This window comes from Drosophila suzukii, chromosome 2L (genome assembly GCF_043229965.1).
Source record: "Drosophila suzukii chromosome 2L, CBGP_Dsuzu_IsoJpt1.0, whole genome shotgun sequence".
In the NCBI taxonomy this organism is placed as follows: Eukaryota; Metazoa; Arthropoda; class Insecta; order Diptera; family Drosophilidae; genus Drosophila; species Drosophila suzukii.
Window position 1 is genome coordinate 5643193 of NC_092080.1, and position 15712 is coordinate 5658904.

Consider the following 15712-nt stretch of genomic DNA (forward strand, 5'->3'; position numbering starts at 1 on the left):
TGATTTCCGAAATGTGGCGTCGTCGGCCTCAAACAGAAAAAGCCAAACAGTGGAAACCAAACAAAAAACCAAACAAACTTCTATGCCAAAAAACCGGTTAATGCCAAAAAACTAAACAGAGACTCTTTCTGATCAGAGAAAAACGCGACCCAACCAGAGAGAAAGAGAGAGTGTCTGCTTGGAAAAACAAAATTCCATTCCAATTAGAAATTATCAGTGGCACGCCAAATGTCAGGCTGATAAGAACACTTGCTTCTTTCTGATTAGAGAGCAGCCGGCGAATTTTCGTGTCTTTTCCCTCTCGATATTTGCGGCTACAGTAGAACTTGACTAAATTTAATCTCTTATCTTAAAGTTAAGATTATTTTCATATAATATAATTTATAAATGTTCTTATCCAGTGTTATACGAAAAAAGTATTTTGCTTGAAATAAAATAAGAACGATTTAGAGATAGATTAGTCATTATCACTCTTTATAACGTATATACTTTAAGAATTTACAAACTCCGAAACTGTCAGAAATACTTAAGGGGTATTACTCAGCTGTAAAATATTTCGAATCCCTTGAGTAATTTCTGAAAATCTCAGTTTTTTCGACTTATAGAAATTCTAAGAGCAATATTTAACGATTGAAGACTAAATTTAGAACGTCACAGCTAGATCTACTTATAGTATCTCGACTGTAGATCGTCTGCATCCGTTTTACATTGTAAGGGGGCAAGAAAAGTGTGATTAGGGTGGCCCAGCCAGACATGTCTACCCTGGCAACATGATAACGCGTGGGCTTATGCAATCACCGAGTTTATGACCCACAGCTTTGATAACCTTTATCAATCGCCGTTCGATCGGGAGACGCTCAGCAGTCATGATGATGGATTCACTCGAGTTACTGACCTACTTTTATCGCCGCTATGAGAAGTTCTTCCTTATATGGCGGCAACCGGTTCCGGCAGTAATTATCAACCAAGTAGGCTACAACTTGAAGTGTCTGGAATATTTCCAAGATGTTAAGGTCGCCCTAGGGCATAGGCTTTTATGTTTTACGACAGGAGTGCATTAAGTAAACAGTGAGCACTCGACACACGAATTAACCCATGATCCATTGATGTCTGTATAGTACAGATAAGAGCTGCAGTTACCGCTGCAACGCCCCCACCTTAAACTGTTTAAATATAAACCGAAAGTTCAACAAACTAATCGTTAAACCGCAGCGACCATTCAATTCAGGTTCGGTTCCCTTCGCCACATGCGGGTGATATAGTATGTATGGGCTCACATATCCATTTAAACAGTAGCGGCCAATGTAATAGCATAGTTAAGAAGTACTGAATAAGATTCCCTAAAACCTAAATCAATTAAAATCGTTTTAAACGATTGATAAGATCTGTTATCCTTAAAAATGTTTTTCTAATATTTATATTATCTGTAGCACCCTTTTGTAAACCCTACAATGATCATAATAGTAGACTTAATTTGTATGAGTAAGCCCTACACTGATCATAATGTATTGTTTGTATTACCCTTTTGTACACCCTACAATGATCATTTCATTTGACCTCCATTGTGTGGTTTCTTATATGCATGTAAGACGGTATCTCTGGGAGTATGTACATCTCGTACTTCTTTGGTCCCACAAGCCTGGTAGTTACTCATCATGCGGTTGATGAGCCATGACGAGCTTCGACTCCGAGTTCTGGATGACGTTGCGTCACGATGACTCGACTTAAATCGTTCTGCATTTCATGTACATATACTTTTGAATAATATGTCTTTCTTGCACTTGGATCAGTTCAACGCACTGAATAATTATGTAAAAGTTAGTGTTTGTTGCCATTGGAATACTAAGTGTACTATGAGATTCAGAAAAGTTCTTCCAAATCAAATCAAGAATAATTTCTTGATATTTGCATTTCAGTTTTTGAAAAACCAGTATTCCAATGAGTGGCTCTGAAACCCACTGTACATTCGATTTAATTTGATTTTTAATGCATAGACGATAAGCAGCGATAGTACTCGAACTTTGATGTCAAAAAAACAAGGTATCAAGAAACTACTCAAATAACACTGTTAAGTAAAATTGTTGCCTCCATAAAGTGACGTTGATACTCAAGAATTCTTTCAACAGATAACCCTCAAATTTCGTCATAGAAGCTGTTTGCATCTATTATACTGAAATATAAATATTAAACAATTGCTGAAATAGCATTTTCCTAATCGTTGTTTGACATAAACAAGTTACGTGAAAGCGATAATCACAAATCATTCAAAAATAGAACCTGCAGATACAGAAAACTATTAAGTATTTGTGAGTTCCAGAAAGTCAATTAGGGAGGCTTCGCAACAGCTGGGTGGGATATTTAATATATTCATTGAGGTTTAATGCTGATAATGCCCTGGTATTTGATGATCATCTAGTTGACATGCGATCTTGGCTCAGGTACCTAATGTCAAGTACGGTCGTAACAACTTTGCAACTGGTTTTACACGATATTATAAGTGAGAAACTGTTGGATTATAGACCAGGCAACTTAACCACACTATCATTTGCGGGTTCAATGTCTATGCAAATCGGTATCTGGTTACTTAATCAGCAATCGCACAGTCAGATGAACTTTGACCGCAATATATGCGGAATTGCTTCTGGGTGCGTCTGGACCCATTTATTTGCGAATACATTAAAACTATATAAAACGTGTTTTATATTTGCGTCTTATTAGTAGGTCGCTTTAGTGAACAATAAAACAATTTCCATAAATATAAACCAAGAAATTATTTGATTAAGACTTTATATTACTTAATTACCCTCATTACTTCTTATCAGAGCTGCGTATTTGGTCAATGGATTACCAACTCCAGTAAAACCAGAACTGATTGTTCCAATCTCCGATATTTCTGTGTCAAGATAAAAGTACTTGAACTTTTTATAGGGGAGATACCAAAACAAATCTTATCTTTGTGTACCGCTTTAAATAGCAAAAGAATTTGCGATACGAAAAACCAATCATCTTAAATACAAATTTCTTTATAGAGGGGGACACAAAACGGCTAGACCATCATGACCACCAACAAAGAACCCCAAGATAAGGGGCCCGGCAAAATAGAACCCACCAAGAATGGAGTAACTGGAGGTGTGGGAATCATGAAACGCTTGAGAAGATCAGCCTCTGCCACAGAACACAATCTAAGCAATCTGCGAAACCGCAAGTCAACCCAAAACCTATTCGATCAGCATGGCAATCCCATCGATCTGCGGCAGTATCGTAAAGTCTTGGATAAGGATGAGAATGGGAATGGAAATGGGAATGGAACGAATGGATCTGAGAAGAAGCTGAGATATAGGAGAACGCAGAGTGTGACTCGTGCTGAGGAAATTTCCAATAAGGAGGAAAAGCAGCGGAGGGCTCAACCCGGCAGACCGATCCATAGACCTAGGGACTCCCTGTTTTCCTGGAGCTCTGGATTTACTAACTTTACAGGACTGGTTAACTGGGGTTTTCTGCTGCTTTGCATTGGAGGCTTGCGGTTGGGTCTAGAGAACCTGCTCAAGTAAATATTACGGAAAACTAAACTAAAAAGCAATTTTAACAATATTATTCCTCACTGTTTAGATATGGCATTCGCATTAATCCCCTGGACTGGTTCTTTTTCTTAAGCGGTCACAATGAAGGCGAGGGTCACAATGCCCTCATCCTTAGCATTTGTAAGTTCTTAGATCCCAAAACTTAACCATCCCACCTTGTTAATCATTAAACCAACCCGTTTTCCAGACTCTCTGGTTCACATATCCCTCTGTTTGGCGGTGGAAAAGGGTCTTGCCATGGTAAGTACTCACTTTGATAGCATCTAACGCCTGATTTGTTCGATCGTGATTTTAGACACATAATAATTAGCTTAAACATGGTTTATCTATTTATATGATAAATTTTAAAAAATCTAATTATTGCTAAAATAACAACAATTTTGGACAATACAAAAGTGTTTGACAAAAAACGATTGGTTCCTTTGAAAGCAAAGTGTAAAATTTATTCAGTACTTGTGAGGTATTTAAAAAAAAGTTAACATATTAACTTTTAAAAAACATAACTATTTATTGTTTACAAAACTTACATTTACGTACAATAGATACAATTTCCAATGACAATAAACCGGGCATGCAATGAGTGATTAAGATAAGAGTTGCGAATGTATGGCGAGGTTTGATTGCGATAAATGAGCCCAAGTCATTCGATTCCTTTAGGCAATGCGTACACCAGCCTGATCACAATATTTCTGCAGCACTTGCTTGTACTCCGGTTCGAGGGGTGCCAGCAAAGTTGGCAACTCTCCTGCCCTCGACTGCGCGAACTTTGAGAGTGATGTGGCCAGAAACTGGCGGGCATCTGTGATCTCGGCCAGATGATCCTGCTGGTTGGGCTGGGCATGAGTGAGTTGGGCAAAGGCCACTTGATAACCCGCATCGGGATCCTCGGCAACTCCTGCAGACTCTCCTATTTCGAGACCCTTTAATTTCTCAGGTGGTCGTTCGAAAAGATCGATAAGAGAGTGTAGCAGTCTTGGCCAGAAAGCCGCGTATTGTGGCTGTAACATTTCCGGCGTTTCAGTGAGCAGTTTTGTGGCACCCACAGCCACCATTTTGCGATCTTGTTCCTTAGGAACCTTTCCCATTTCGGTGATGAACACGCGATCCAGCAGCATGCCAAACATGTTGGGCTGAATCTCATCGATCAACTGAGCCAGCTGACCGCCACTGTACTTAATCACATAGAAGCTGAAGAAGACGATGATGCCGCTTAAATACTTGGGCGTCTTTGAGAGAGACAATCGCTGGAACAGCAGCCCAAAGATCTGACGTAAAGTAGGCTGAATCTCAGCGGCTGGGTAGTAGGAAAGGAGATTTTGCAGCAGATAGAAGCCTTCGTGGTCGTTGGCCTTGGAGGCAATCATCTTCTGGAAAATCCCAAGGATTCCACTCTGTAATGAAATTGGTGAAAATGGAATTAGTAAATTTATTTCTGTGATATCTATCTACAAATTTACTCACCAATTTACCCAAGGCTTGAATCTGAGCTGAACCCTGCTTGATGAAAGCTGAGATTAGCCGAATCAAGGGTGTGACATTGCCCGTACGGTCCCAAAGAGCTGGAGACAGCAAGCAAGGGAACAGAGCCCAATATGGTTCCGGTATGGAACCAGAGCCCTCCCGAACTTCCAACAGCACTGAAAGCATTTGAAAGACGTAGGGCATAAATTCTACAATATCCTGCTGTAGAATGCCTTGGAAAACAGGGAACAAGGCCTCCTCAAAGGAGCTCACAGCTGATGCATCAGCTTGGCACACAATCCTATAAAGGGATAGTTTTGTTAACACTTCTTTAAAGTGGGAAGTAATATAACTTACTTGATGGACAGAGCCAGCGTTTCGAAAAGATAGTGATTAAAGTGAGGACGCGATGGATTCTTTGCCACCTGGGTGAGAATCTCGGTGAGCCGGGGAAGGGCAACGCCCATAAAAGGCAATGAAGCCGATTGCAAAACCGCAAAGCTTCTCATGATAGCTGAACAGAAAGAACAGACACTTTGTTATACAAAAGAGAACTGACTAACTCGCATCTCAAACTCACCTTTCATTACATACTCATTCTCGCCGGATCCCGGCAGCGAGAGGGTTGCAAACAATCCGCTGATGAGTTGAGTTGCGTGAGGTCCAAGCACTTGAGGACCAAACACTACCGCATTGCTAGCATCTTTCATGGTGAGGATCTTCTCCACAGAGCAGGCAGCATAGCTGTGTACCACTGGGCTCTCGGCGGGAAGATGTCTGATGAGTTGCGGCAGACAGTTGGCCAGAACCTGGGGACCCAAAATGCTGCGGAATACCATTACGTACTTAATGGCAGCTGCCTTAAGAACGGGTATTTCGTTGACTACAAGGAGAGACATATATTAGATTGATGGGATATACAATTTTGTATAGATTACTTACTGTTGGGTCGCTCCAGTTCTGGAATAATCTGCTGAGCGCAAAATTCCGGCAGTGGCACCAGCTCCGAGGTCTGTGTGATACCATGCTTTTGGGTTCCACCCCGAGAGGCCCATGAAGTGACTAGATAAATAGCCGTATCCTTTGACCTCCAATTGGCAGCCGGATTCTCCTTGTACTTGGTCAACAATATCTCCAGATACTGGCCAAAGATGCCAAAGATCTTTTGCTCAAAGTTAATGGATAGAGTCTTGACCAGATCGCAGGCCGCCCGACGTCGAGTGTCAATGTCAGAGCCTTCAATGTCCCGTCGAATATACTCCTCTGGACTGTCCTCGAATATTTCTTCATCTGAGGGCCGAATGTCCAGATTGGGAATGACAACTTTATCGCAGATCTGCGCAAGAATCTCTGGGTTCTCGAAAATGCTCTGATAGTGCGGCCGCTCAGCCACGACGGAGAGGAATTGCAGGGCATGGGAAACCAACTGGGGAAAAAATAATATAAAATTGGGATAATTATAAAATAGGTTCTTGAAAAAGCTTACTTATTTCTATCACTCACCGCATCGTACTTGGTTTGTAAGCTGGTCTTCACTAGCAACTCCCAGACTGCTGTCACGAATTGCTCCATGAAAGGCTTAAACTCCTCGTCGTATTTCTTGGCATACAGGCAAATGTTCTCGCAGACCTGCGTACGCAGATGCTCCAGAACCCCCGCATCCTCATCATCGCCAGTGCGCAGCGATGGCACATCCGCGGCCAACTGCTGAATAAACGCCCCCATCCACGTGTTCATGTTGTCCTCGAAGAACTCTGGCAAATCCTGGGAGTTCAGCGAGAAGAACACCTTGTTCACCAACACCAGAGACCCGTAGATGACCTTCAGAGCCTCGGCATTGTTCTCGTGCACCTTGGTCAGCTGCATGGTGGCCTGGAGCAAATCTGTCAATGGCTTGGCCATGCGATCCAGCACAAATTTGATCTCTTCCCACAGAGCCTGCGACTTGAACTCATAGCGATAGCGCTTGAACAGCGAGTGAGCGGTTTGCAAGACGCCGTTGATGACATTGAAATCGCCCGAGGCGAATCTCTCCACCATCTCGTCGATGAGCTGTGGCCATTTTTTCGGAAAATCATGCTTGCCAATGATACTGACAGCGTCGCTCAGTTGTTTTTGCAAAGCCACCGGCGAGTGGAGCATCAGCGTTACGATCAGGGTCTTGATTGTGTTCCTATCGCTTTCGTGAATGCGATCCGGACCATCGGTGTCCAGGTGGGCCGCCCAATTCCGCTTCACATAGTTCTTGAAGGCAATGGCGCCCGCCACCCGCGTGGTCATATCCATTTGGGCTTTGTCTATCAGGTTGAGCAGTAGAATCGGGTAATTCTGCTGCAGTTCCGTGGACTCCAGGAGTTTTTCGGCTGGAAAATTGGGGGGATGAAAGGGAGAGCTTGTTAGAAAAGATGTTTATATACTCAGACAAATATTTTATAACTTGGTTCATTGAGTAGAGTACACCATTTCCATTAAATCAATATTAACAAATGATTTTAAAAGATATTTCTTAAAAAGGAAGCTTAGCACGTGTGGGCTAATGATCCCCATACTATACTAATAGCTACTAAGATAAGGACTTTCGATTTTTTTAGATGTCTTAAAGAAAACTGTAGACTTAAGGGCTGTGCTTTAAGATGAAGCAGGAAAACACTCTTATCATGATCGGAAATCTCAGCTCAACCGAGTGTAGACAGCATGTATTTCATAATGTTTTATAGGTCTGGAAAGCATGTAGAACCCTTTATAGGGTTTTTAAAAACCGTATTTTTCCCAAGCGTCGCCAAAATCATTTCCCGCGCACGCACACAACACGCATGTGCAGCTGTGTGCGTGCTGTCCGTGTGCACACGCATTCCCACACACACACTCACCCGGCCGGCGGACATTGGGATCGGCGCTCAGCGTCTGCTGCAAATAACCGGCCAGCAGCTGCAAATTCGCCTCTGTCACTTCCATTTCGAGTCTGTTTTCCTTTCGAGGGGCTAATTAGTTTTAAGTATTATCACTGGGGGGTTTTTCCTCCGCACTTTTGCAACATGAAATGAAATCGCAAATGGCTTTTCGCACACAATGCTCGCGGATCTGGAGATGGAACTTGGAACTATCGGTAGTGCGAGTTGCGGTTTGGTGATGGGAGAAATTACCGTTACTGTATATCGATAGTTGATTTATTTAAATGTCCTTTTTTATCTTTTAAATAACATTTTATTTTTAAACAATTTTACAGGAAATTATTGCCGAGAGTTTAGGCATCTTCATCCAGATTGTTAACATTGTGGTGATGGTCTGCCTACCCGTGGTCACCATTCACCTTAAGGGACATGCCTTCAGTTTGAGTAAGAAAAAAAAGATAGTTACAAAAGAATATATTTATAAATTTTTATCTTTATAGTGGGTGCCTCAACCGTTTGCTTCTTTTACTCTGTGTTGTTCCTAAAACTCTGGTCCTATATACAGACTAATATGTGGTGCCGACAGACCTACTACCAAAAGAATCCCCGAGAACGTCGACCCAGCATTACTTTGGCGGAACTTAGTAAGTTAGGATATCTTTCAAGTCCAAATATTAAATATTTACCCACCATCATCAGAAAATGGATTTTTGGATGGCGGTGAAGAAGATGAAGACGTTTCCAAGTTGGTGCAATACCCGGATAATCTCACCTACAGGGATCTCCTGTACTTCCTTTGTGCTCCCACACTCTGCTACGAACTGAACTTCCCTCGAACTTCGCGCGTGCGCAAACGCTTTTTGCTCAAGCGCTTATTGGAGGTGGTGATTGGAGTGAATGTGGTGATGGCTTTGTTCCAGCAGTGGATTATTCCCTCTGTTCGGAACTCCCTGATTCCGTTCTCCAACATGGATGTCGCGTTGGCCACCGAGCGCCTACTGAAACTGGCGGTTAGTATAGATGGACTTTATGAATTTCTTACAATTTATTTAATTTACTCTTCATTTCTTAGTTACCCAATCACTTGTGCTGGCTGTGCTTTTTCTACCTGATGTTCCACTCCTTCCTAAATGCGGTGGGAGAACTCCTGAACTTTGCCGATCGAAACTTTTACTGTGATTGGTGGAATGCCAATAATATTGATACTTTCTGGAGGACCTGGAACATGCCTGTTCATAGGTGGTGTGTCCGTCATCTTTACATCCCAGTGGTCCAAATGGGCTACTCCTCAAGACAGGCTTCCACTATTGTCTTCCTGTTCAGTGCCATCTTCCACGAATATTTAGTAAGATAGGTGATATAGTAAGTTCCTACCTATTTTACAATTATTTTTTTTATGCTTCCAGGTTTCCGTTCCCCTGCAAACCTACAAGATCTGGGCCTTCATGGGCATGATGGGCCAGATTCCCCTCTCAGCCATTTCCAAGTCGATTGAGAAAAAGCTGGGTCCACGAATGGGCAACATAATCGTGTGGGCTTCCATAATTCTCGGTCAACCTCTGTGCATAATGTGCTACTATCACGACTACGTGGTTCAGCATTTTAAGCACTCACTCAACGGTACCGACTACGGCAGTTAGATTTCGTAAATCACTCTTTTGGGATGGTTTAATCTGCACTGTCGCGTCCGTGTACTTTTTGTAAATTATAAGCCAGAATGCAAGTTAAGAAGGAAACTTGTGATTGCCAGAATACAAAGCTGATTTTGTATGACTTTTGCACATGCATGTAGTACTGATGAACACAAATAGATTGTTATTGAATGCATTTGTTAATGAATTTAAGTGTCATGTAAATAAAACAAATTTTAAACTCATAAAAAGCGGCTTTGGGATAAATATAAAAATATTTAAATAAAAACACATCGATATAGAAAGTTAAACATTCGATAGTTCCACCCCCTAAATTCACAAACTATCGATGCTCAACGGTCCTACTTAATACCAGCCAAAAAATATCGATAATATCGAGGCAGCTATCGATGTTTCTCCACCTCTACCAGCCAAGCCAAAACAGTGACAATTTTTTCGTAAAATTCAGAAATCAAATTGACGTTCATTTGGGGGCCAGATATTTGTGAATTTTCGGTGACTTTTTGCTGTACGAATACGGCATAACTGTGGCCCTACAGTCGATCCAGTTTTTAAGGTACAGCTCTTAACTATACGCAAACTTTTTCGTCGGCTTTTTCGCGACGCCCGGCACATACGCGCATACACATTCGCATTTTTGGAAAGTGTGTATATGTTTGTGCCGCTGTCTGATTAGAGTGCGTCTGTGTGTGTGTGCAGCTCGTGCTGGGGTCTGAAAATTTTTCCTACATATATCAGTGCCCATTGCATGCGGCAATAGTTGGGGAACAATTAATAAAAAATAAAACAAAAAAAAATGTTACTAATTTCCAGGACCCTCTGGCGAAGTCATCAGCGGCTCCAGCTGCAACAACAACTCGTGCACAGCTCATCCAGCAGCGGTTTATTGGCGGAAAAGCATATTCGGCATCGGAGCACCCCGGATTCATTGGTTTCAGCGCAAGAACCGGCTGATTGTGGTCACGTAAGTGCTTGTGAATCACTCGCTTACCATGAGATCGCTCCATGATCAATCCCTCGTTCCGATTTGCAGATCATGAGTGGCAGGTATCGTGGTGGCGGTGGCGGCGGCGGCAGATTCGGAGGACGAGGTGGCGGTGGCGGTGGTGGTGGTGGTGGTGGCTATGGAGGAGGAGATGGCGGTGGCTACAGCGACTTCGACAACTACCGCGGTGGAGGGGGCGGGGGACCCGCATTCAATGACAACTTCGGACCCGGTCCCGGGCCAAATCCCTTCAACAGTAAGTAGATCTTAAGATTTTTTAAATGACAGACAATACAGATTTAATGTATAACTTTGAGGAAGTCCGTGTTTTTCGTATGGTTATTAAACTTGTAAAACTAGCATAAAGCGTATTTCAAAAAATTTCTAAAATCGAACCTAATAACAATTTTTAATTAATCTTTTATGATTCTTTAAAGAATTCGAAAGCATTTTTCTTATCTGCATACGTTCTAATAAAATTGCTGTTTAAAATTATAAGAAAAGTTCTGTAGAACCATTAATTAAAATATATTAAATAGAAGTAACTTCAATGATCTGTATACATGTAAAATATTTATGAAACAAGAGAAAAGAAACAAAGCCATTGTTTACAAGATTTGCTTATTTTATTTGCTTATAACTATTTAATAAGTGGTGTGATTTCAATAATTTTTGGCATGTAGATGGGTTTTGATAATCAAAACAAAATTCCATTTTTACCACAATCTTCAAAAATGTAGGCGCTCAGTCCCAACTCTTTAGCTTTCATGGTTTTCAAAATCTCAGCGGACATGGCTTTATATATAACTTTTACTTAACGAGTAAAGGGTATAAAACTATCGATTGGTTGCAAAGGAATTAATAACTTATTGATAATAAGCTACTTTTTGCATGCATATCAGATCCATTAATTATTACATTAACCTTACTAACCATAATGCTCTTTATTCTAGTGGGTGGTCCCAACATTTCCGGCAACGATCTGATGCAACTGATGAGCGCAATGGCCAGCAACTTCAACATGAACTCGCAACCCCCGCAGCCGATGCGCCAGAGTTGTGGCGAGTTGCGCAACCACCATTGCGGATTATTTGTGGAGCTGACCGGCAGGCTGATCAAGAAGCGGGTTAATCGCTTTGCAGAGCTGCGCGACCGCAACGGCGGAGCCTGTCAGCTGGTTGTGCTGGAGGACAAGCATCCACGTGTGGCGCGCCGCATGAACAACATGCCCGAGAACACCACCCTGACCATTGTGGGTCTGGTGATGCGTCGTCCGCACAATTCGTGCAATCAGACCATGCCAACGGGCGAGATTGAAGTGGAGGTGCAGGACATCCTCAACATTCACTTCCCCACCAGCGGAACTAAGCGAGCTGGTGACAAGCGCACCTACAGCACCATGGTGCAGCAGCAGACTAACCTTGGGATAACCAGCACCGAGTACAAGATAGCCAGTAAGTGGAAAAGACCATTAAATATTACTTAATCCTGAAATTTATTTAAAATGATTTTACAGAGAACGAGAATATCTTAAAGTACTTTGAGAACCGCGATCTCACCTGCAACGATCTGCGTCGCGAAGATGTGGGCAAGACGGTGACCCTGGTGGGTTGGATTCCCTCTACAAAGAATAACAAATTTCTACAGCTTAAGGATGGCTATGGCCAGACACAACTCATGATCGAGGATCAGTCGGTAAGTGAGAAAATTCAGCGAAACTGACAATAAACGTTTATTAAATATGCTACCGTACATCGCTCGTTTCAGCTTAGCGACACCTTCTTATCGACACCAGAGCAGACTGTAATTCAGATAGTGGGCAAAGTTTTGGGCAGACCCAAAGCCAATATTAATTTGGTAAGCATAAAAAAAGTCTTTTTTTAAATCAGAATGTGTATTATAAAACTTCCTTTAGAAATACGATACTGGTGAGGTGGAAGTTAGTGTGACAAGCGTGAAGATCGTGAACCCAGACGATCCCTACGACGGTCCCATCAAGGCCAAGGAGAAGCAGCAGAAGCTGTCTATCGATGATCTCGAGGCTGAAGAGGCTGCCGCCGAAGCCTCGGGCAATCTCAGCAGCAATAATGGAGAATCCAAGGAAGATGGAGCGGATGCAGATCCAACTGCTAATAGCTCCAATACTCTGGAGCAACGAGTCAAGGTGGCGGATACAAACAAGTTTGCCGATCGCACACACAACTGCGGTGAACTAACCTCCAATGAGATCAACGAGAAAGTAGTTATATGCGGCTGGCTAGAGTTCCAGCGGATGAACAAGTTCTTTATACTTCGGGATGCTTATGGACAAACTCAGGTTCTCTTGTTGCCCAAAACAGTGGGTCTAGAGGATTATGTGGAAACGGGCGTGCCCATTGAATCGATTGTGCGTGTGGAAGGTACAGTGATACCTCGCCCAGCGGCCACCATAAATCCCAAAATGCAAACTGGACATGTTGAGGTGGAAGCAGATAGGGTGACTGTTCTCAACCCAGCTAAGAAAAATCTTCCGTTTGAGATTCGGAAGTTCAATCGCGCTGGCGAACGCTTGAGACTTACTCATCGGTATCTGGATCTGCGCTTTACTGATATGCAGCACAATCTTCGCCTCCGATCGTCTGTTATTATGAAAATGCGAGAGTATCTGATCAACTATTTGGGTTTCGTTGAGGTGGAGACACCGACCCTCTTCAGAAGGACTCCCGGCGGAGCCCAAGAGTTTGTGGTTCCCACTCGTAAGGCAGGACACTTTTATTCGCTCGTACAGAGTCCGCAGCAATTCAAGCAGATGTTGATGTCCGGAGGAGTAGACAGATACTTCCAGGTGGCTCGTTGCTACAGGGATGAAGCAACGCGTCCAGATCGTCAGCCAGAGTTCACTCAATTGGATATTGAGCTGTCCTTTACCAGCAGGGATGACATTATGCAACTCATTGAGGAGACACTCCGCTATTCGTGGCCCAAAGATTTTCTTCGGCTGCAAACACCTTTCCGTCGTATTACGTACGAGGAGGCACTCGAAAAGTACGGTTGTGACAAACCGGACACTCGGTTCGGTTTCCTTCTAAACAATATCTCGGAAATCATTGAAAAGAGCGGCGATTTCAAGGAAAAGTACGAGGATTTCGGCGCGTATGCCATCGTGGTGCGAGCCAGTGAAGCCTTTTGGAATGGAACTGCCCGGAAGCATTACGAAGGTCTCGGTAAGGAATTTAAGGGCACGTTGTTCGTACGCAAATTCGGCCCAACGAAGGATGTGCAAGACAAGCTCGGCAACCTGCTGGGCGAGGAAGTTGCCGCCGAGGTAGCCGAGAAGTTTGATCTCGAGGAGAACGATCTGCTCTTCCTGGGCATTGGACCGAAAGTGGAAACGGTAAGCATATAGCATTTTTTACTAACATTTTTGTTATATCAATAAATTCTTTTGTTTTAATTTGCTTACAGCGCACTTTGTTGGGTCGCATCCGACTGGACTATCACGAATTTTTGATCGAGAACGCTAAAATTAAGAAGCCGAATGACTTCCGCTTCTTGTGGGTGATCGACTTCCCGCTGTTTGAGCGAAACCGTGAGACGAACCAGTTGGAGAGCGTTCATCATCCGTTTACCCTACCACACAGCGATGATCTCGACAACTTTGCAACGAGCTGCGAAAACATGGAGAACATACGTTCCCAGGCTTACGATTTGGTCCTGAACGGCCAGGAAGTCGGAGGCGGTTCCATTCGAATTCACGATCGTGACATGCAGCACTTCATACTTGAACAGATTCTAAAGATCCCACATGATCATTTGTCGCACTTGCTCAGCGCATTGGAGTCTGGCTGCCCGCCCCATGGTGGCATTGCCTTGGGTTTGGATCGCCTGATTGCCATCCTATGCCGCGCGCGATCAATTCGTGATGTGATTGCATTCCCCAAGTCACTTAATGGGCGTGATCCGCTCTCGAACGCTCCGGTTCCCATTTCCGAGGAGGAGATGAAGCTGTACCACCTTTCGGTGACAGAAGATGAGGAGTCCAGCACAAACAACACGTCACACGAACAGGAGGACGACGATCCCGACCAAGAGCGTGCTCCTCCATCACCGATGTCGGCGACCAGCGACTCTGAGCAGCCGGAAATGGAGGTGGATATCAAGGCTGAGCCTGAAGAGGAAGTGAAACCCGAACCAGTAAAAGAGCCAGTCAAGCCGCCAACTAAAGCGGCAGTCAAAGCAGCTCCCGCCGCCGAAGTACCCCCACCCGAAGAGCCCGTTTCACCGGTGGCTGCTACGCCGTCCAGAGTCAGGCGGGTCGTAAAGAAGAAGGTCTAGAGCGGGGGCTTATTAACATTACGGATAACGGATTAGCATTTTACTTGTAAGCTCAGTAGTCAGGACGGAGGATGGCAGCTGGCGGACTAAAAAAGTCAGCCATACAGCAAACACAGCGGTCGGGTCGAAATGGCAAAAACCTTTTATACACAAAGTTGTACACCATAAAGGATAATATATGTACCCACCCCGGATCTTCTCAACGGATTTCAATACCAGAACATAGAGCCCTAGGACAAACTAATTATACACTCACATCCCGACCCGGCTGTCCACATTCTGCAAGTCCATTTCTAATTATAATGGCAACAAATTTACTACAATTTACAAAATATACAAACCAGCTATTGTATTCGGAATTGTTTAATTATACGTTGCTTGAGTTACAGTTTTCACTGTGTTTCCAAATTTGAATCTGATTTCTAGTCATCGATTGTGCACGATCGATGCTTATACTCAACGAATATTTATTTATGTAATAGAACGGATTGAAATGAAATTGTATTAAACTGAAATACTTAATTTAAATGCCCAAGCAAATTATCTGCATAATGGAAATTTGTTCAAGAAAATTGTCCGATATTTTAACCAATAACATTCAGCACATAGGATGTAAAATTATTTGTATTGTCTGATTTTTAAACAATAATGATTGTATTAAACCTCCTACTGGTTATGCAAGTCATTGTATCAATATCTATGCAATTTGTCTACCCTTTTTGACTATAACCTAATAAATCGCACAAAATTAATGCTCTAATTATTGTAGTTCAAATCTTTGGTTTTGTCAATACCCAAGATTTGAAAATGATTCTAAGAAAACTAGGT

General features: G+C 42.9%; 4 protein-coding genes across 5 annotated transcripts in view; 2 read left to right on the plus strand and 2 right to left on the minus strand.

Moving 5' to 3' along the window:
• LOC108019536 (trans-1,2-dihydrobenzene-1,2-diol dehydrogenase) overlaps positions 1 to 4018 on the minus strand; it is a 22920-nt gene extending 18902 nt beyond the window's left edge. Inside the window, exon 1 of the mRNA XM_017087377.4 lies at positions 3834 to 4018. Within this exon, the coding sequence (XP_016942866.2) occupies positions 3834 to 3900 (67 nt within the window). The 5' untranslated portion in view covers positions 3901 to 4018. The remainder of the gene's footprint in view (positions 1 to 3833) is intronic.
• Positions 1 to 9815, plus strand: part of mdy (diacylglycerol O-acyltransferase) — a 10524-nt gene extending 709 nt beyond the window's left edge. The window contains exons 2-9 of the mRNA XM_017087368.4: positions 3030 to 3547; positions 3610 to 3701; positions 3769 to 3821; positions 8269 to 8377; positions 8434 to 8577; positions 8633 to 8943; positions 9006 to 9278; positions 9340 to 9815. Of these exons, the coding sequence (XP_016942857.2) occupies positions 3057 to 3547; positions 3610 to 3701; positions 3769 to 3821; positions 8269 to 8377; positions 8434 to 8577; positions 8633 to 8943; positions 9006 to 9278; positions 9340 to 9573 (1707 nt within the window). The 5' untranslated portion in view covers positions 3030 to 3056 and the 3' untranslated portion in view covers positions 9574 to 9815. The remainder of the gene's footprint in view (positions 1 to 3029; positions 3548 to 3609; positions 3702 to 3768; positions 3822 to 8268; positions 8378 to 8433; positions 8578 to 8632; positions 8944 to 9005; positions 9279 to 9339) is intronic.
• On the minus strand, positions 4065 to 8132 carry Cse1 (chromosome segregation 1). The gene is made up of 7 exons (XM_017087343.4): positions 7913 to 8132; positions 6546 to 7405; positions 5985 to 6468; positions 5623 to 5925; positions 5400 to 5556; positions 5043 to 5343; positions 4065 to 4972 (listed from the first exon to the last, which is right to left on the minus strand). The coding sequence occupies exons 1-7, from the start codon at positions 7995 to 7997 to the stop codon at positions 4235 to 4237; spliced, it is 2928 nt and encodes a 975-aa protein (XP_016942832.1). The 5' UTR covers positions 7998 to 8132; the 3' UTR covers positions 4065 to 4234.
• A 152-nt stretch (positions 9816 to 9967) lies between the features above and the next one.
• Positions 9968 to 15412, plus strand: AspRS-m (aspartyl-tRNA synthetase, mitochondrial). Of its 2 annotated transcripts, XM_017086061.4 has the most exons (8): positions 9968 to 10141; positions 10399 to 10549; positions 10619 to 10826; positions 11524 to 12024; positions 12087 to 12265; positions 12338 to 12427; positions 12486 to 13943; positions 14015 to 15412. In XM_017086061.4, the coding sequence occupies exons 3-8, from the start codon at positions 10622 to 10624 to the stop codon at positions 14882 to 14884; spliced, it is 3303 nt and encodes a 1100-aa protein (XP_016941550.2). In that variant the 5' UTR covers positions 9968 to 10141; positions 10399 to 10549; positions 10619 to 10621; the 3' UTR covers positions 14885 to 15412. The 2 variants fall into 2 exon arrangements, with proteins under 2 accessions (XP_016941550.2, XP_036669167.2); XM_036813272.3 differs by lacking the exon at positions 9968 to 10141 and having other exon boundaries at positions 10367 to 10549.
• The last annotated feature ends 300 nt before the right edge of the window (positions 15413 to 15712 follow it).

Excerpts from the sequence above, each read along its gene's own strand:
- Cse1 (XM_017087343.4), bottom strand. The coding sequence starts at position 7,997 with ATGGAAGTGACAGAGGCGAATTTGCAGCTGCTGGCCGGTTATTTGCAG. Across the intron at positions 6,469-6,545 it reads TACAAACCAAGTACGATGCG|TTGGTTTCCCATGCCCTGCA; the intron begins GTGAGTGATAGA and ends TTTTTTCCCCAG. Across the intron at positions 5,926-5,984 it reads AGAACTGGAGCGACCCAACA|TCAACGAAATACCCGTTCTT; the intron begins GTAAGTAATCTA and ends CTCTCCTTGTAG.
- AspRS-m (XM_036813272.3), top strand. The coding sequence starts at position 10,382 with ATGTTACTAATTTCCAGGACCCTCTGGCGAAGTCATCAGCGGCTCCAG. Across the intron at positions 12,025-12,086 it reads CACCGAGTACAAGATAGCCA|AGAACGAGAATATCTTAAAG; the intron begins GTAAGTGGAAAA and ends ATGATTTTACAG. Across the intron at positions 12,266-12,337 it reads TCATGATCGAGGATCAGTCG|CTTAGCGACACCTTCTTATC; the intron begins GTAAGTGAGAAA and ends CGCTCGTTTCAG.